The sequence below is a fragment of the Protopterus annectens genome, chromosome 11.part0 (assembly GCF_019279795.1).
Source record: "Protopterus annectens isolate FY-2018-M chromosome 11.part0, PAN1.0, whole genome shotgun sequence".
NCBI classification, from domain to species: Eukaryota; Metazoa; Chordata; order Ceratodontiformes; family Protopteridae; genus Protopterus; species Protopterus annectens.
Window position 1 is genome coordinate 1,390,733,476 of NC_056745.1, and position 21,378 is coordinate 1,390,754,853.

The 21,378-nt window shown below is 35.4% G+C and overlaps 1 protein-coding gene across 2 annotated transcripts in view; it reads right to left on the reverse strand.

Moving 5' to 3' along the window:
* Nucleotides 1-21,378, reverse strand: part of DOCK4 (dedicator of cytokinesis 4) — a 3,006,016-nt gene that overhangs the window by 937,035 nt on the left and 2,047,603 nt on the right. For both annotated transcript variants that reach the window (XM_044088673.1, XM_044088674.1), the window contains exon 21: nt 19,373-19,454. In XM_044088673.1, coding sequence (XP_043944608.1) covers nt 19,373-19,454 — 82 coding nt within the window. The remainder of the gene's footprint in view (nt 1-19,372; nt 19,455-21,378) is intronic.

Consider the following 21,378-nt stretch of genomic DNA (forward strand, 5'->3'; position numbering starts at 1 on the left):
GTTTTCAAAATAAAATACCCAATGTATGAAACATTTTACCAAAAACTGTAAAAGTGAATCTACTCCAGCTATGAAAGAATTTGTCAGCACTTCAATTGAGATTTGTCAACTAGAACTTGTTACTATTAAGTTGAGAACTTCCAAACTCACCTCTTACTACACTTTTATGAAATTTAAAGAACTGTTAAATAAGCAATTGTAAATGATTAAATCATTAATGTTAAGTTTTTTTTTTTTGTAATCTTTTAGAATTGCTGTTGTAGAGTAAACAACTCTGTAAATAGTTGTTTTTGTTGCTTAATTTTTTATTTCTCTTGTTTTCTTTCATTTTTCTCTCTTAAGTTATGTAATATTATACATGCCAAATGTTAATTGCTATTTGAATGTTAAAATCTGAAGCAGAAATACTTCAAAAGAAAAAATGCAAGCTCAAAGATTGCAAGGTATCAATCTTTGTTTAGCAAAAGGATTTACAGAGATTAAGATAAAGGTGAGTTTTCTCAAAAAGCAAAGGTTATGCAACATTAACACAGACACAAGTATTACAGATGCCCCATAATGTAAATTAGAGAGACATTATAGATTTCCATTTTCATTACTATAATTAAATAATACACTTACTTACATTGGTATGTGTTAACTGAATATAGGCATGCTCCCCACAGTTCAGCAATGAGCTCTTTTCTATTTGTTACATTTGTGGATATGTTAAAGAAGGCTTATTTGAAAGCTACACTGATAATGTATACAGACAACATAGTGTTATTAGCTGTGGATAATACTGTGTCAGGTGTTGTAGATATGCTAAAATAGATTTTATGAAACACAAAAGCTGACAAGTAATCATTATTTAAGGAAAAAGTGCTTCTAAAACTACAAGGGTTTGCTTTTTTTTTTTCTCCTAAAAATTATTCAATATATCAGAGGACGTACATTATTGAAATAGGTAGATGTGATTACTTATGTTGGCATGAAAGTTAATAAATGGTTGTCTTCTGAAATCATAAGGATAAGCTAGGTAGTAAAAAGCCACTAAATTAACTTGTATGTATTCAGTTGGATTTTTTTTTCCATAAATGCAACTGCTTTTAGGGTAAGCATTATTATCTGCATTACAGTACAACTTTAATGATTATTCTAAATTCTCTGAGAAATAATATCATAGGTTGGAAGTATTATGTATTATATGTGCCATAACATATGAAATATCACCTGACCAATCATGTCTAAAACTAATGGGCAAAATATGAAAATATTTATACATAACTCATTATTTTCAATTTATTTTCTGAGCTTTCCACTTTACACTGTGCAGCTTTGTTGCTGATAAAGAAGTAACTATATAGAACCAACGCTGTATAACCACAACCCCAGATCATGTCACTGACTCTCACAAATAAAGTGAAAGAAACAATTCTAGTGATTACAGAAATATTAAATAAATTCATAAAAATAAAGTGCTACTTCACACACTCACAATATGGCTTTTCTTTATCTATCTTTATTTTTATTTATCCTTTGTTGACAGACTTAGTACCAGTAGGCTAGTGGCCAGTTTTCCAGGGAGAACTGAGGTGGTACTTATATTGCTGGGGGACATCTGGTAGGTCATCGAGGAACTTCTACTCTTTGGAGCTGCTAGATGGCACTAGAGGGCTCCTACAGCAGCAAGGAAAAGGCCTAAGGGAAGCTGCAGCATGGAGGAGGAGAGAAAAGCTATGAAGTGTTTGGAGGTGGAAAGTAAGAATTTGGAGAAAATCTGCTCAGTATAAAGCTTAGGAATGTAAATAAAGGTTTGTGTGTGGTGGATGTTCCAAATAGGCAGCATTTAGTTGTCTCTGTGGAGAAGGATCTAAGTGAGTCTGTTAAACTATAACAGAACTGGCATCAGGAGGACTTTCTGATGATATTCCATTAAAATAATCAAGCAGGGTGATCCAGCTGACAGTTCTGCTACTTCGTGGGGTAAGATGGCAGATAACGTTTTCAGAAGTGCTGAGGATTGGAATTTGGAAAACGAACCAGGTACTGTGGTAGCAGAGAATGCAGCAGTTAAAACATATGCAGCAGTGACAGAAAGTCAAAATAGGAAAGAAACAGCAAACTGAAAAGGTGTCTGGTTTTGTGGCAGCTGATAAAGCAGTAACTAAACCATATGCAGGTGTGACAGCAGCAACACACTGTATGTAAAACTGTTTTTAAAAAGAAGAGAAGACAAACTGTAAGAGACACAGATTAAGTATGGGATAATTTGGTAACTGTTCTGGGTTTTAAAGCTCAAGAAATATGGAATTTTATGGTCAAGAAATATGGTCTTTTATACAAACTGGGAAACAGACTCTTTGTGACTTAACATTTCAAACTGATGGACCGATGATAACATTTCTGGAACTGTGTAAAAGAAGGGGGAGCATTTGTTTGTGGAACAGTTATTTGTTTTCTGGTACTAACTTAAATGTTGAACTGGAAGAAGACAATGTTAAAAAAAAATCCATGCAGAGTCTACGTGAAACTGTTGATAATAGTGTGAAACAAAGAGATGAGAGAAACTTATGGAATGGAGAGTGAAAGTTGGAAGCTGTTTTGAAATGTGAAAAAAACATGGTGAAACACTTGCCAACTGCTATTTTTGTGGTTGTTTGCAGAAGAACATTTAAAATAAGCACGGCAGCTTAAACCATGTTTCTCCTGTGCAGACTTTTCTCATTCAATAAATGATTGTGACTAGGTACTATGTAACCAGTGGGGGGGGAAATGACATACTGCAAGAAGGTGTGTGCTGAATGGAGGCTGTGTAAAAAAAGTGGGGAGGGGGCACTTTTGTATGAATTGTCCAAAGCAAGCAGTAGATAATAAAAAAGAAGGGAAAAGGGAAGAAAAAACAGGAAGAAGGGGGAGAGGGTGAGAACATACACAAGGAAGGACAACAGGAAGAAGGGGGAGAGGGTGGCAACATACACAAGGAAGGACAACAGGAAGAAGGGGAGAGGGTGAGAACATACACAAGAAAGGACAACAGGAAGAAGAGAGAGAGGGGGAGAACATACACAAGGAAGGACAACAGGAAGAAGGGGGACAGGGTGAGAACATACACAATGAAGGACAACAGGAAGAAGGGGGAGAGGGTGAGAACATACTCAAGGAAGGACAACAGGAAGAAGGGGGAGAGGGTGAGAACATACACAAGGAAGGACAACAGAAAGAAGGGGGACAGCATACACAAGGACGGATAACAGGAAGAGGGAGGAGAGGGGGAGAACATACACAAGGAAGGACAACAGGAAGAAGGGGAGAGGGGGAGAACATACACAAGGAACAGGAAGAGGGGAGAGAGGGAGAACATACACAAGGAAAGACAACAGGAAGAAGGGGGAGAGAGTGAGAACATACACAAGGAAGGACAACAGGAAAAAGGGGAGAGGGTGAGAACATACACAAGGAAGGACAACAGGAAGAAGGGGAAAGGGTAAGAACATACATGAGGAAGGATAACAGGAAGAAGGGGGAGAGGGTAAGAACATACACGAGGAAGGACAACAGGAAGAAGGGGAGAGGGTAAGAACATACATGAGGAAGGACAAGTGGTTAGGGAGAGGGTAAACTAGGGGAAGAAGAAAAAAATATGGATGGGGAAAATGAGGAGAGAGAATGCATGCAGGAAGAGAGGTAAGGAGGAGGGACTGATGCTAATAATTTTTAACATTCTAGACAATGAGAAATCTGACTCTGAGGATCAAGGAATATTTGTACATAAACTCAGGAAAAACTATTTACATGTGGAAAGAGTAAAAATAAGAAAACAAACATTTTTAAATATTTCTCCTAAACGTAAAAAGAAGAGCAACAATTTTAGAGTACTTTCAGTAAAAGTTAACTGTATTATTAACACCATAACAAGGACAGGGATACTGGAATGGTGTGCTAAATGTGATGTGGATGTTATTCTGTTAGTGGAGGTAAGATTCCTGACACATGAAGACAGACTGGAAACAGAAACATTGTAGGACAGAAATATAATATGGAATGTAGGAAGTGAACATTTTTCTGGAGTGGTTGTGTCATGTAAAAAGTAGTGAAAATGCCAGATGTAATGTTGCTAAGTGTGGGAAGGTTAACTGCTGTGGATGTGTGGTGGAAAGAACGTTTTTAGAATTATAGCATTACAGCATATATAACTAGGAAGTTAAGACAGAATCTCTTTCATCACATGTTAGACTATGCGGTGGTTAAAATGGAAATTATAATTGCAGAGAACTTTGTAATTTAAGGGGAAAATGTAAAAAGAAAGATATAGGAAGGAATAAAATGTGGTAAATTAGCTGAGTGTAACAAAAGTCAATGGACTTATAGAGGGGGGCACTTGGCTCTGAAACTGATTATTTCGTATTATTGGAAGGCTTGGGTGTTAAGAACGGTGATACAGATGTGAAGGATTTTTCAGACTATTTAGTAATATGGATGGGGTTGATTATTTTGTATTATTGGAAGGCTTGGGTGTTAAGAACAGTGATACAGATGTGAAGGATTTTTCAGACTATTTAGTAGTATGGATGGGGTTGATAGAAGAAAGGACATATATTAAAATAAGAAAGGTAATAAAAAAAATACATGAGAAATTATGGGAATAAAAACTTCGGATGATATAAGTAAAAGAGATGATACTAGCAAGGCATTTCATACATTGGGACATAATGCTTTGTGGGATGTTATGGAGAAGAATGGAATAGGTAGAATTAGGACATACCTCTCAACTGTCCAGATTTTCTAAGACTATCCAGATTTTTGCTTCATATTTTTGCTCTATTCCAAACAAAATTTGGGCATTTCTGGTAAACCGCTGAGGACTGAAATGGTTAAACAATAACATACATTTGAGTTTCAGTCTTTATATCCTTCAGAAAATGCATGCTAACACAAATCATGTGATTCTAGGAGCTTTATAAGTTTAACATCTGTCCCTGTTCTTGAGCCTTTGCTGCCAACCCCCCCCCCCCCCACACACACACACACACATATTTATTTTAGGCTTTTCTGGATTTCTTGTGCGAAGAAATTGAGAGGTACGAATTAGGAGAGTGTATATGTCAACATATCAAAGAGTAAGAGTTTTAGCGAATGTGTGGCTGAGTAAAGATATATGCATGAAGTGTGGCATAACATGAGGATGTCCCATGAGTTGAATAATGTTTGCTTTGGTAATGAATGCAATAGTGAGTGAAGCAGCTTATAAAATGAAATATGTTAGACATATGATGCAAAAGGGGAAGGTGATTCCAGTGGTTTTAATATAAGCAGACAATATAGTTGTAGTTGCTAAGAAAAAAATTATGGGTAAGGGAAGTGGTTTGTCTGAATGGATGTTTAAAGGAAATGTGAATGACCCTGTATAAAAATAAAAGTAAGGATTTGTACAATGTTAGGAAAATTGGGGTGTGCATTTTTCAATAAATGAAGTGTCTCTGCTAGAGATAACACTTAGGAAAAATGATGTAGTTGTGACATAATGGGTGACGTTGATAAAAGAAATGAAAGAAATATTTCTTTTGTGGAAGATCTACAGATTACCATTCAGAAAAATGTTATCTGATGAATTCTGTATTAATGGGGAAAGTAGCATATATGTCAAATGTTTATGTGATCCCATAACAATATGAAAAGTAAATTGTGCAACTGGTACTTTCTTTCATATGGGGTTTAAGATTAAACCCAGTGAAAAGAGATGTGTTGTATGGGATTGTGGTTACTAAATCCATTTGTTTATTCTGTTTCTTTAAACTTAGAGTATTAAACATGGGTAAAGAAAGAGAATATGAAATCAACAGTGAGAATGTTTAAATATATGTACAAAAAGTTCTGGGAGATGAAACGAAGAAAACAAACAAGAGAAAAAGAACGTACATGAAGAAATTAAATGTTATCAAGAAAAAATATTAACATGGAAAATAAAAATTGATTATACAGAGAAAGATAGAAGGATGTGTTATTATAAGGATGAAACAATATTATCATGCAAATCCATGACAATTTTTATCAGAAGAAGTGATTAAAGCCATTAAAGTAAGGAAAAACTGGTGTACGAAGGTAACAGAGTATAAGGATTTCTTATTGAGATGGGCAATAAATAAGTTACCAGTAAAGGGAAGTATACATTACAAAACAAAAAAGTTGAAAGTGTGTGTTTATTTTGTATGGAGGAACAAACAAGAGAGCATGTTATTTGGAAAAATAACAAATAGTAAAACATAGAAATGTGCATGTATGTTCCTGTAAATATGTAAATACTGATTTTTCTTATGCTGTGCTAAATGAAGGCCACTACTCTTTTTAAAAGGTGCTGTGGGATCTTTTATATCCACCTGAGCTATCACTAATTCATGCAAATGGGAGCTCAGTTTAATATCTCCAATGAAGGAATTCACACTCAGGAATGCAGCACCCCCCTAAATACTGCACTGCAGTGTAGTTCAGTACCTAGAGTGGGAATACAACCCACAGCCTTCTAGTCTTCCCACACTAAAGGTATGTGTGCTATTGGTGAACCACTGACACAGCTGTTGGCTACTTTCTGAGCTACATAACTAGGAAGACAAATTGCCACTAAGTTCTTTTCCTCTAAGTGGCTATTTAAAGAATAAACCTCAATAAAAATAAAATCATCACTGACAGCAGCTTTTCTGCTTTTCACTATCAAGTTTGCAGCCTGCCCTCAATCCTCTCTCTTCAGCAACAGCAGCCTGAGATTAAATTTCTGTCTGCAGAATACGTTGTTTTTTATGAATGCAGTTCAAAGTAACTTCAATCAAGGAAGTATAGTCTGCTGAGTATTTTATTTGTTGATTTTTTTTTTATAAATAATTTATTCACCTTGGAAGGAATTAATTCTGAAGATTTATATATATTTTAAATAAAACACAGAATTCAAGAGATCACAACACTAATACAATATATCATGTTAAGATGCAAGTTTTGGCTATAGCTTGGAGTTAAATTACAGAATACTTTGGTAGTAACTATACATGTAGCTTGCTAAGGATTAGATTTCTCATTCTTTCATCATTATTAAGTCATTATTAAGGTAGAAATATTTAATGTGTTATATATTAAAACACGTACAAAATGCCATTTTTCACTATACTACAAATTAAATTAAAAATAAACTAATTTCTTATAATCCTAATGGTAAGGCTTGAAAATGACACCATTGATTTCTACCAATCATATACACAACACAAGTTATAATACTTTATCACTATTGTATTAAAATAAACAGATGCATACATACATACATACATAAGTATTTACATACAAGTAAAAATAAGCCTTCCCATCAAATAACAGCAATAATACATGGTTAGGGTGTGTATTATGCCATTATATATTTACTATACTGTGTTGTATCACTTAGAATTCTCCCTCATGGCCAAACCTCAGCACTAAGTACGTCACTCACAATCTAACCATGTACTGTAGCTACACTATTCTATACAATGCCAAGTTGACGTCCATCATGAATGGGGCACATTACTGGGTTGTTTATAACCTTAGCAATGAGTTGTCTCTGGCTAACAGAATCGGCTTTAAATGATGTTTTTTAATATATAAATTTTGCAATAACAAGGTTCCAGACTGTGCTATATGAAGAATCAAGCTGCCAAATCATATATAAATGTTTGTTAACCACAGTATACCACTGATACCTCTGGACCATTTAAAGGCAATATACAAAAAATGAAAGTAATTACAGGCAAATGAGTACATATTTTCCAATCACACAGTTAGACTATGTATAAATTCCTTTACAAACAGTACTGTATTAAACTCAAATGCAAATACAGAATGTGTAGAGAATTATGAACTAGACAGGGAGTAAATACAGAATATAACACACATGGCTGAAGCTATATACAACACTTACAATTGCTGAAATACAAATACAATGAATATAATAATAATTAAATGAAATAAAATGAAGGACAGAAAAAGAATAAAAAGGAGATTGGTGTTACTGATTACCTAGGGGTAAAAAAAAACACTGCAGATAAATATTTCCAAGAGAGCATGGTTGTCAAGAAGTGTGGTTCTGGGTGGATTTAAAGAGGTGTTAATTTATATCCGTCTTGATAAAGCATTTGCAGTAGGTTTATTTGAATAAGTAATTGTTAAGGGAGGCTCTGAGTTTTAGGAAGGATGTCATCTGTACTGATTCTAACGAGTGGGATTCTCCCATATTTGAGATGCTGAGAGAGCAGCACTACACTCTGCTCCAGTCTCTAGTTTAGACAAAACAGCTTTGCTATTTCTCCAAAATTTCTCAGTTCAGACTTCTTAAAAATTGCTTGGGCACTCAGAGATTTACTGTTAGGCATTCTTTCATGCATCCCATTTCTAAATAGTCTAATTCTTTACTTAGCTTTTACAGCATTTACAGTCAGCATTTCAACTTATGCAAAATATTTCTGACTTTAACTGCTCATTTTGAGTCCACAACATTAACATTTTGCTGTTGTACCTTTTTACTTTTGAAGCACATTCTCACAAAATACTAATTTATAATGAAAATTGTATAATATGTTGGAGCTTTTCTCCTCGGGCCTCCGGTGAAAAAGGGCTCTTCAGCTCAGTTGGACAATCCCGGTCAACAAATGTGAAATAAATAATAAATAAATAAATAAAATGATCAGTGCATCCACACTTTCTACAGACATGAATTTTTGCTTTACACTGGGATTTCTCATGCCTTTAGTCATAGCATTTACACTGAATACATTTCTCTGATATTAGTTTATCAGGTCCTATCTTAGACGCCATGTGGTCAACTGCATTTTTACATTACTTTTACATTTTGTAGACTATTCTGACATATATACTTTTGAAATCAAAGTTACAGAATTCACACTGCCTCTACAGAAAAATCACATGCAGTTTCCAAAAACAATAAGAGTCAACAAACAGTATTGCATAAGCTTACGTTTCACAGTCATATCACACTATAAACTGAAAAAAGTACTTGTTTATACTAATCTCAAACTGCATGTGACTCTCATGAGCTCCTATGTGCATGCTTTTCAACTGCAGAAAATGCATTCTGTAGGAAAAATACACAGCTTTGAATATGTTAGCATATTTAAACAAGTAAAATATGCATTACTCACATGTTTGATTTTCTCCCTGCAACAACAGAGGGCCATCCATAACAACAGACACGTGTCAGCAACAGGACAGACAGAAAAGAAGAGTGTCACACCATAACTCTCCTCTTTGGGGATGGCACTGGTCAGACACAAGTGCTGCAAGACAGCATGAAAGCACTGCAAATGAAAAATAGGCAGCAGCCCAGAAAGAGACTACTTTTGGTAACAGTTTGAGCAATATGTGCGTGAAAGTAAGTAAGCATTGCTGTTCTAGATTGCATTACTCACTGAGCAGCCACCGATGGAACAGTCTGAAAATGTGTTGTGGGGTAGGATATCATTGTATGAAAGAAATAATCACAGCTTTTATATGTGGGTAATTTATCACATGTCCAGTCCTGTCAGGAGTGTGTATGTGAAAGCAGCTGAGATTGCTGTTGGTGATATTTCAGAAACACAAAGAATATATAACCCATGTTATGGCTTTCAATTTGTTACTTCATTATTATAAATTTGCAGCACTATTACTGCAAACGTATTTACTTTCTGGACCCTGTGGTACTCCACTTGTCACTGGTCTGAAGTCAGATTTGGAGTCTGCTACTTTCACAGTGTAGGTTCTGTCAGTGAGCCATTTGGCAAACCATCTTGTGACAAAGGGGGTTATACCTAGTTTAGTGGGTTTATCTATAATTCCAAAGTGGGGGATGCTGTCAAAAGCCTTGGCGAGATCTAGATAGGCTGTGTGAACCACCTTACCCTCCTCTACGGCTTTGGTGACTGCTTCAAAGAAGTCTATATCAGGTTTAGGAGACATGACCTGCCTTTTACATGCCCAACTGGGTGGGGTCCAGAATTTGGAGATTACCAATGCGTTTGTTTATAAGTTCCATGATGATATGTTCTATGGCATTGCAGACCAGGCTCGTTAGGCTAATCGGGCGGTAGTTCCTGTGGTCCGTGGTGGCTCCCCCTTTGTCATATCATGACAAAAACTCCTTTTAATCAGGAAGCAATGTGTTAAGGTCAGATTCAGCAAGCATTTTAAAACCTCTGATATCAAAATGACATACAAGTCCATTATGTGTCTATTCATACAACCTGTCAGCAACTGCACAGGATGAACAAATAACAAAACTGACATGTTACATTCCAAGCATATCTTCAAATTTTCCTCAGATCCCTCAGTACACCATAGTGGAGGGAAACATTCAAATGCATAACTTGAAGAGTACATGAATGCAGCTGATGTGAAAATGGGGATCGACAATATAGTTGACTATACACAAACAGGTGAATGCTGGATTACACTGTGGAGTAGGTAAGCAAAACTCCACATATGCACTAAATAACAAAACACTTCCAACAGAGGAGTGCAGTACTTGATCAAGGTATGATGATGGGCTACTCAGCAAAATATGGGTAAGCAATAGCAATGACATTCCTTGAAATGATGCCCTTGCTAGGACAGGAAACACCCAGGATATAACAGCACATCCCAGGTTGCAGTACACTGCAAATAAACAGACTGCCACAACTAAACTTTGCCCACCATTAACACAGTGATGCAGCTAAGTGCCTAACAATGGGAGTGGCTGCTGTACTATAACATGTCATTCACACTTTATGCTAATGACAGCCCACTGACCCTCATGATAACCAGAGATGACAGTTTAATGAAGTAGCCCCTGCCGTAGCTGTGAAGGTCCAGAGATGTGTTGCACTGACAGCAGCAGATAAGGAATAGACCAAAGAATGGAGTGTGCATGTACTTGTGTGTAAGAAGGTAGAATGTCAGTGTGTGTGTGTTGTGGATGAGTGACAGCTTATCAGTGTCTACACATCCATATGTGAATGAAAGTGTGTTAGTGTCTGTACATGACTGACAGTGTGCCATTGTGTGTGTGTGTGTGTGTGTGTGTGTGTGTGTGTGTGTGTGTGTGTGTGTGTGTGTGTGTGTGTGTGTGTGTGTGTGTATCTGCTCACATGTGTATAGGGGACAGTGGCTGCTATGGTGGAGTACAGGCCTTCATGCACAAATCAATGTCAGCAGTTGGTCTTGTTGTGCAACAGCATTGCAGGAGTGCTACTCAAATTGACAAATTTCACTCCTGCAGTTACATTGGAACACATACATAGGAGACAGCATTTGCATGGGACTGCATGCTAAGTTTATTTACAGTGGGGGTGATGTTGTTTAATTTTAAGAAAGATTTATTATGAAATCTTGAACACTAACAAATAAGTACTGAATGTAGGATTTCACAGAAAGTTTACAGTGAGAACTTAACATGTTGCATTGGACTTGTTTTTCATTGGGCTGAGAATATGACATCTGGTAAGAATATGGAATGCAGCACATCCTCTGATTATATCTGTAGCAAGTTGTCATTATAGTAGAAGTTGAAATCATAATGCATTTCTGCAGATAAAGAAACTCATTTGTCAAGTGTGCAATGTTGTATATCATCTTCAGCACTGAATTTCAAATAAATTGTTAAACATAGGCTGTGAGTCTTAGGTACACTTTCTGACTGAATATTCAACAGTAAATATCTGGAATTTTTTTTTTATATTTAGAAATTTGACATTGCACCAAAAATACCGTATATATATATATATATATATATATATATATATATATATATAGGTGTCATAGGAAAAATAAACTTTAAAAATGATCAATACACGGTAGGTTCAGGTTAAGGCACTTTAATCTTGCAGAAAGGAGACAAAAACGTACTAATACAGAGTTTGTCTAACTAGAATTAGGAAGTACAGACATTTTTATATATTTTCTAATAAGACATTGCCTACCAAGCTGACATAACAGATCACAAGTTTTAACATCATCATTACATAGCAGCTGTTTACCCATGATTTTCTGCTTGCACTATAAATTTTATGAAAACTTCCTAAGAAAAACAATGTGGCCTTGGTGACCACCGGTTAGATACAGCTTCCCACTATGTTATGTTACCATTCAAGGTACTATAGCTAATTTGAGCACAAAGCAAGTACAGATTCTTCAAGCAGTCTTTTGTTTCATGTATCTCTTCTTTTCCGCAGCTGTGCATGTTCCCATAACACGAACAGAGCTGATTGTTCATATTCAATCATAAGAAAGAAAACAATATTGTTCTATTCATACACTATTCATACATTTTCCTGACCTAGCAGATAATCACCTGCTTCTCAGTACATTTCCAAAAGGCATAAACATGAATTTTGCTGTGCTAGCAAATACTAGGCCAGGGTGCATCTTACACTTTTAGAAAGCATACTGTGGTTTGAAAAATCATCTTATAATTTCATACAGAATTAAGCTTGTACATAAAATAGAATGAAATGTGTTAACCCTTTTAGCTTCTAATAAGCATTAGACATATACAAATGAATATTTTTCTAACAATAGGTTTACTATCAAAAGAACAAAACTCACTTACGCGAACAGTGATTTCCGCGACAAATAACACTGACTCATACATATTAAGTAGGTTGTATGGTCAAAGCAACAATGTCAACAAATTCTGTTGACCATAGTTTTTAAATCCCCCATTCACAGCAATGCTGTGAATCCCTGCCCTGTGTACATCCTTCTGAACAGTCGTACACAAGAACGTCGACATTCTGACTGTCACTCCTACCATGGTCAAGGACGTGGCTGTCAGACATGTCAACTTCGACCTTTTGACTGTAAACCATATATATATATATATATATATATATATATATATATATATATGTGTGTGTGTGTGTGTGTATTTTACTAAATTTTTGATATTTGCTGGTATTTGAACCATCCATTAATTGGTGAATGCAGCACATGCTCAGAATATATCCATACTAAGCCTACATTACATCAGAAGTAATACACATTTCTCTACATTAGTGACATTTGTTTGTCCTGGAAATATGCTATGACTAAAATGTACTACACTGAAATGGCAACACTGTGGGAGTCAAATGAATATTTCAGGTGCATTTAAATATCTAAGTGTAGAATGTGATTCTTCAGTTCATTTTAACTTGGTGATCCTATTAAAATTCCCTGAAAGTTTTATTATGAACTCTTACAAGGGAACTGATAAACTTGTTTTGTGTTCAAAGGGACTGAACACAATTTTTTGCAGGTATCTGATAATTGTATTGTGGAATGATGCCTTATACTTGGTTTCCTACAGCCATGGGCATTTAACTTATTTTCAAGATGGAGAATACAGCATATGAATAGGATATATATGAAATGTTTGGCAAACAGTAATATACAAATATTGCATATATATCTTCATCTATTTTTTTTTTTCCTCAGTGAACAAAATTCCATCAACTCAGGGGGTGATAGCAGCCATCAAATGTATCATGGGTCAACATTTAAATCCCTATGCATAAAATGCTACTCATAAATCATCTCAAACTCTGGTATCCTATTGTAATTGCCTCAATGGTTTCCTTTAAAACATCAAAATGAAGACTAAAATATGGCATTTTACATAAGTAACAGTGATTTATAGGCACTGACAGCAAAAGCATGCAAATCTACAGTCCACATTTTTATTTTATTTATGTATTTGGTTATAGACAGGTATATGACCTCTACTTGTGGAGAGAAATGCACAACATATAAAAAATATATCAGTATTGAGTTGCTGATAATGCAAACACAAAAAACAGTTACGTTTTTCAAGAAAAGAAGAGGTTTCTTTTTATTTTAGTAAAATGTGCCATGACCAAACAGTCAAACATCAAAGGGCACTCTTGCCTAAAGCTGCATTTAAATCTCTACTGGCAGAAAGTCAGTCATATACATATTTTTATTATAATAATTCCAGAAACTTATATTAGGAACTCTCAGGGTTGATGGAATTTTAGACAGCTGTACAAATATTTGGAATTTTGGATTATACTTGATTTCCAGTATAAGTAATAATATATATTTTTCAAGTTAAGGAATGCAGAAGATATCCAGAATATAGCTGAAAAGAGCTGCAATTACATCAGAGGTAAAACGTGCACATACTTCTACAAAATATCGAACATTTTGACACCAAGAGAACATCATGAATTAAAGGCCTTTGACTGAAGAGAATGATATGGTGATGTCAAATTAAGCACTGGACTTTATTTAAATCCTAAATGGAAGAATGTCCTTCTTGGGTGCATTTTGTAGCTGAGTGTCCTACTATAGAACTCACAAATGGAGGCTGACATATCATATTTTAGAATCTGACAATGAATGAATGGTTTTATAGCTGTGTGACATCAACAGAAGGTAATGTTGCATTATACTTAGTATGCAGTAGCAGTGGGTAAGTGATTTTTGCTCATGGTGAAAATGTGGCGTATATCAACAATACATCTTTTCAAAGATGTCAATATTGTTATGTAAAAATTTTATTTTCCCAGGAAAGACAGATTTTTATTGAAAGCAGAGAGTAACAAGCACTCTGCACTGTGGGAGGTAATTGGGTCAAATTCAGCACTGAACAGCATTTAAATTCCTAAGGGTAGAATAGTAGTCTCAAGTGTACTTTAAACTCAAGTACCCTATTATATGTTCTCAAATGTTTTATTAAGAACGTATACACAGATGATAAATGCAGGTTTTTACAGGCATTTGCAGTGATAGTGAGTTTGCTGCATTATAAGTGGTGTTCATTAGAGATATGCAAAGCAATGCAGCATGTGTCCAAAATATAAATACAATTGTATAAACAAGAAAACTTAAGTTCAGCTAACATATTCTCATTAATGTCAAAAAATAAGATTACATGCTTTAGCACAAGCCCTGAGGAATAACATGCTATTTGCAGAAGTGCAAGCCTCCATACACCATCTATGCACCCCCACAACCTCTGTAAATACTTATTCCAGCTCTGAGATTGCTCAGTCCCTACAGAAATTACATTTTCCCCAACCCCAAGAACTGTCAGTCTTGAATACCTGCTGACCATCTTTTTTGGTGAGTGAAGCGTATTAACAAAAAACAGGTCAGGAGCTTCATTTATTATAATCATATTTATTTATTTACTTACTTACTGACATTTGACTACAAGGAACGTCCAGCTGGGTAGAAGCCCATTTTCAGTACAGGCCAAGGAAGAAAAGCTCAAAAGCTTTACAAAACATTTCAAGAATAATACAAAAAAACAAACATTTGCAGTTTAAATAATTACACAAATTGAATGAAGGCAAATACAATAAGCAGCAAACTACTGAAAGGAAATCCAGTGATCTCAGGCAGAACTCTATTTAAACGTAAAAAAGTATATTTTACAACTTAAAATGCTTTTCGTCACCCCACATAGGGTAACGTCCTCAGAAATAAAAAACTGAAACAAGATAACAGTTTTAAAATAACCCGCACTAGTCATCACATGACAAGATAAGCCAATCAACACAATAATCCATTTAAACATGTGGTCAATGTTTAAACAGTGTTTAAACAATGTATCACAAAAAGACATAATAAAACCCTTTTAATAATTCAATACATACGAATTAAAAGCTAATTCTAAATAAAAACCTGCATATTACCATATGTTTAAAGTAAACAGTATCAATAAGTCCAGTTGTGATACACAATGTTTTTCACCTACTTAAACTTCTTAACTTTAACAAGCAAGAAATGTTACAATTTTTGTTTAAACCTGGGTATGAGAAAGCATTTAGAACCAGTTGCCATTCTAACTAACTTTCCTCAAGTAGTAAACCAGAAGGGCCACCTCTATTGTCTGGCAAGACCTGGTCAATAGCTTTAAAACAAAACTTCTGACCCCCACTCAGAAAAGAATGCTTAGCCAGTGCATTGTCACTTTTGTTTTTAGTTATGGCATAAATACGCTCATAAATTCTTTCTCTAAACTTGTGGTCTGTTTTACTAACGTAAAACGCCGGACAGTTAATGCATGTTGCAATGTATATCACTGCCTTGGACTCGCAGTTTAGTTTGGAGTTAAGACTAAACTTTTTGTTCTTACCAACTACAAAAGAGTTACCTGTCTTAATATAGGTGTACATCCTACATACCCACAGGTCTCCCACTAGGCTTAAGAGCCCTACACTCAAGGAGGTTTTTCAAATTGGGCCCCCTTCTATATACTATTTTAGGCAAATTTCCAAGTCTGTCTAATAGTGACTTGTCTCTACTGTATCAAAATGACTGACTGGAAACATAGCTGTGCAGAATATTATTTAGTGCTGGACAAGCAGATGGATGCGGGATAATTTTATAGGTGGTTAATAGCTGTGTATATGTTAGTTGATGGCATAGTTTTAACCAATTTAAGCTTTTTAATAACATACAGTGGTGGGTACTGACAGAGGCATTTAAAAGAAATTTAGCAACTCTGCTATAGCACTGTTCAGATTTTAATTTTTGTGAAGCCTGTGGGTTAGTAAGGATGGGAGTGCCATAAAGAATTTGGGGAGGAAATTAGAGGTTGCAAGTACAGTTTTAGTTGTGTCAATAAGAAGGCTTTTGGCACAGTATAAAATCCTTTGGTGAGTTTTTCTTATGCAATTTTGTATATTCAGGTCAAATGTAAGATTACCATTCACAATCATCCCTAATAATTTGTTATGAAAAGTGACTTCAATAGTTGCATTATCAAGAAAGAAGACTTAAAATTTTCATGTGAAAAGGATCAGGGGAAAAGTAGTAGTTTTTTTTTTGGGGGGGGGTTGAGCATGAGTTGTGAGTTACAAAGCAATGTTTCAGTTTCTCTTAAAGCTTGCAGAGTAAGTCTTTGGAGGTATCACATGTTGTCAGATGTGCAAATGAGTATGGAGAGAGGAGAGAATCAGAGCATTACAGTACACCACTGATGACTGAGAGGTATGGAGAGAGGTTGCAGTGCCATTTTCTTGACTGATATCTATTAGACAGGTAGCTTTAGAATCACAGGTGGGTGGGCTGACAGAGACCTCAACAGGACATTTGAAGTAGAAGTTTTCTGTGACAAGCTATGTAGAAGGCTTTAGACAATTCTAGAAATAAGGATGAGACTAGTTTGCTGTTACCTATAGCTTTACTGACAGTATCTATATAGGTTAGAATTACAGTGTTAGTACTACAGGAAGGATGGAAGCCTTGTTGTGTGGGGGATAATAGTTCTTCCTCCAGGAGATAGCGTAACAATTGTTTCTGAATACATTTTCAAGTATTTTGGAAAGGGGAGATAAGACTGCTATAGGCCTAAAGTTATTAACATCTGCTGAATTTCCTCCTTTGCACAGAGAGATAATGTGTGACTTTTTTCACATATAGGGAATGTAGGATTCCTATACTAACCTATCTATAAGGACTGAGATAGGAAAGGCAATGCTACTGGCTGCTGTTTTAAGGTACTCCATCGGAAGATCATCAGGTGAAGCAGAGCGTAGTCGGAGTTTGTTTAAGAGTCATTTTATAAAGGAAGTGGGCACAAGTTTAAAGGTGAAAGTGGATGTGGTGATACATGGCTGTTGGACAGGGTTAGGATTAGATGTTGGGGAATCCTTTGTTAGAGATGCCATACTATCAATGAAATAAGAGTTGAACGTATTGTGGTTTTGAGAAGTGAGTTATTGGGAGAGGGATTAGGGTTGAATTTTTGGCCAGGATGCAAGATTTTTTTAATGGTTGTCCAGAATATTTTAGGGCTGTGTTTACTATTATTCTAAAAGTTATTATAGTATAGTTTTGTTTTCATTTATTGCTTTTTAGTACAATTGTGCACATAAACATATATATGTATAAGATCACTGGACTGCATAACATGTGGAATCTCCCACATACTCTGTTCTTGGACTTATTGTACATTCCTATAAGTTGCAATTTTACAGTTCTGATAGCCATAATTAGTCTCTGGACATTCAAAGGACAGAATGCTCCTTTTCTTTCAGAAATAATTTGTCATTGAAGTGACAACTATGTTATAAGAGCTTTGAGCAAATTCCCTATAGTGTATCAAAGAGATGTGGAACCTATTCTTGCCAATTGTGTAAGGCTTGTCAATATATTTGGACTTGCACTTCATTTTTACACTCTCATACACAGCAAGAAATTAATTTACATTTTTATGCAGATTTCAGAACAAAAAATGTGATTTATTATGCTAGGTGTACAGCATGCACTGCATTTTACATTGGCAAAACTAACAGAATGTTTAAAGATAGGATTCTGGAGCACACAGGGGATATACGTAATCACAAGTCTACGAAAGCTTTAGCTACGCATGTTTTAGATAATGACAGTGAGCACAGCTTAAATTCCTTGTTCTTGAGTTAGTGTTTTTAAATGGTGGGGGCGGTGGTATTAAGTTTATTACAGGAAAGAAGGAAATCAAGTGAACTGTATTACTGAAAGGTAATGTTCACCCTGGGTTGAATTAATATTCATCTCGGAAGCCAAATTTGAAATCCGGGCCACTTAAACACTAACAACAAGTTGTAACTGAGGTATATACTTCTTTTCAAATTGGTCTATGTCAATACTATAAATAGCCATGATTTTAGATAAGTGCTTACATGAGCTGCTTTTTAATTGGTTGTTTAAGATTCCCAGTGTGTTGTTTTTTAAACTGCTACAATGTTTCTATTGGATGTGCCTTTTTAAGTTTCATGTAGCGTTGTCACCTCACAGTAAGCCGTTGTCCTGTTCGATTCTTAGCTAGAGCATCTTCTGTGTGGAGACATGCGTGGATGGGCGTACCTTCGTTGAAGGTTGTGCATCAGCGCTGGCAACGCGGCATGTAAAAATCTACTGCCAATCATTAGCGGACTGGAGTTCCGCTGTGGCGAACCCTAACTGAGAAAAGCCGAAAGACACAACAACAACATAATTGTCAGTGAATTCTGTTGAGTGTGTTAATGGTCTGAAGAAGCAGTTTTGTTTCTGTGAAAGCATTTACATGCTTTTTTTTATTTTATTAAAGTTATTGTATTAGCAGTGGTGACTGGAGTCCTTCTTTCTTCTTGGATTTTGTTTTCTTGTTGGAATACCAGCCTCTGTCTGACCACATAACTTTGTTTTACAGTCTCTGGAAATTCAAAGGACAGCCCAGAATTCAGTATTACAGAATTCTACTTTTGCCTATGTTCAATGTAGAATAAAGAGGGCACTCATACATTATAAATGGAAATAACTGGACCCTAGACATGGAAACTGTCAATTTTCATTACAGTCACACTGTCATTTACAAGCCACAACATTCATTAAGTGCAAAGAAACAAGCTGTTTGATAATAGTAACATCTTACCTTCAGCACCTCTTGAATATGCTCCTGTCGTTCAGCTTCTATGATACGATCAACATACCATTTCAGCACTTTAATGAGGTCCCTGAATATGTTAAACAAAATATCAATAGTTAACAATAATTATCATGTAATACAAGTTTTATATCACACAAAACTGTCTTGTCTGTAAGAATTGTTCATCGATTTGTTTCAAAGAAATGGCAAATAAATATCTTAAAGAGTTTTCATGATTTTACTTCATAGGAGAATAAACATTTCTCTTTTAAAAGGAGAACTGGACAACAACTCTTGATATCATCAATTAAACACCAAATCCTTTTTTTAGTAAAATATATATATATATATATATATATATATATATATATATATATATATATGTGTGTGTGTGTGTGTGTGTGTGTGTATACACATGTATATAGTCAGAGGTGCAACTACATATTGTCTGGCTTTGCTTTTGACATTTAATCTACAGTTACTATAACTTGATCATTCATAACAATATGAAATACTACAGATAACCACAAACAACAGTCCACTACATTTCCAAAGTATTGTAAATGGGCACACTGTATTAATTAACTGGATCCCAGTACAAGCTAGATGCAACCTACTTTAGGGCTCCCAACTTTTCAAATGATTCCATGAAAATGCCTCTTTTCCATTTGCAATACAACTTATGACTGCCACCTCAACTTACATCAGAAGTCAGAGTAGAGCTCTTCTCCAAACCCCATCTACATAATGACATAGATCTGACTCTACCTTCTCTGGATTTGCTCCCAAACTGTAACAAATTTTACTTCACTATCTCATTGAGCATGCCAACTATGACAAATTCAGACTCATACTCAAAAAGTATTTGTTTGACCAACACATGTCTCTGCTCGTCAGTGGCACAGGAAAATAACTTTCTTAGGTGGCGTAAGCCAGGGAACCTTGTTGGCTTGGCTTGCTTAGGCCCTTGGGCCGATAGCCTAGTACCTACCTATGAACCTATGAACAAATGTGAATGCCAGACTATAAGATACAACTCTTAATCAACACTACTCTGCACTAGGCTAATGTCCTTACACATCACCCTATTTACAATGCTACTCTGTTTGGATACCCTAAGTTTGCTCTTCCTCTAAATCTGTAGTTTTTCTGTCTCCTTGTTAATTGCCATCTTACAACTTTTACCTTCCTTGCTTCCTCTGTCTCCTTGCACTCTGTGTCTTTACCATTATGTACTATTGTTTTGTCCTTGAAACACCTTGTGTTGCCCTTTACAATTTTCAAGGTTAATCCCACTTCTCACTCAATTTTTACTACTTCTCTTATTCGATTTTCTGCTTGTAAAATGTCCCCCTTAACATGATATAAAGTTTATACATAGTATCATTCAGTTTGCAACTACTTTGTATTACCTTTATGCTCTTCTGTTGGTTCCAATTGTTACATTTTTATTGCTGTTGCTTAGTTTGAATGTAACATGAGCTGAACTTGCAGTTAATCATTCTGTGATTGGTGCTCTACCCTGGTCATGAAAATGTTACTAAAACTCAGAATACAAAAATAATTTTATTTATTTATTTATTTACTTATTGATTTATTAACTGGGTATTAATGGTGCTTTCCCAGCACAAAAATGTTTAATAATAATAATTTAATTTGTTAACCAGGTAAGTGACCTGGACCACCTTGAACTCTTTTCTGCCACAACCTGGGCCAAAGAGGCAATATACCTGTTATAGTTTTAAATGGCAATCAACCAGCATTTTTCTCTGACAGAAAACCAAATTACCCAAAAACTATATATAATCTGCTTACAATGAACAGAGGTCACACCTGAACATTGTGCCTTAAAAATATAGATCATAACCAGTGAGCCACCACAGTGGACAAGAGACAATAGTGACCATATCAAAGCATGGCCAATGTAATTCCCTTACAGTTTTAAAGAAAAATAAAAAATACATAAAATTAAACTTGAACCAATGTCAGCAGTATCTATTATCTTAAAAACA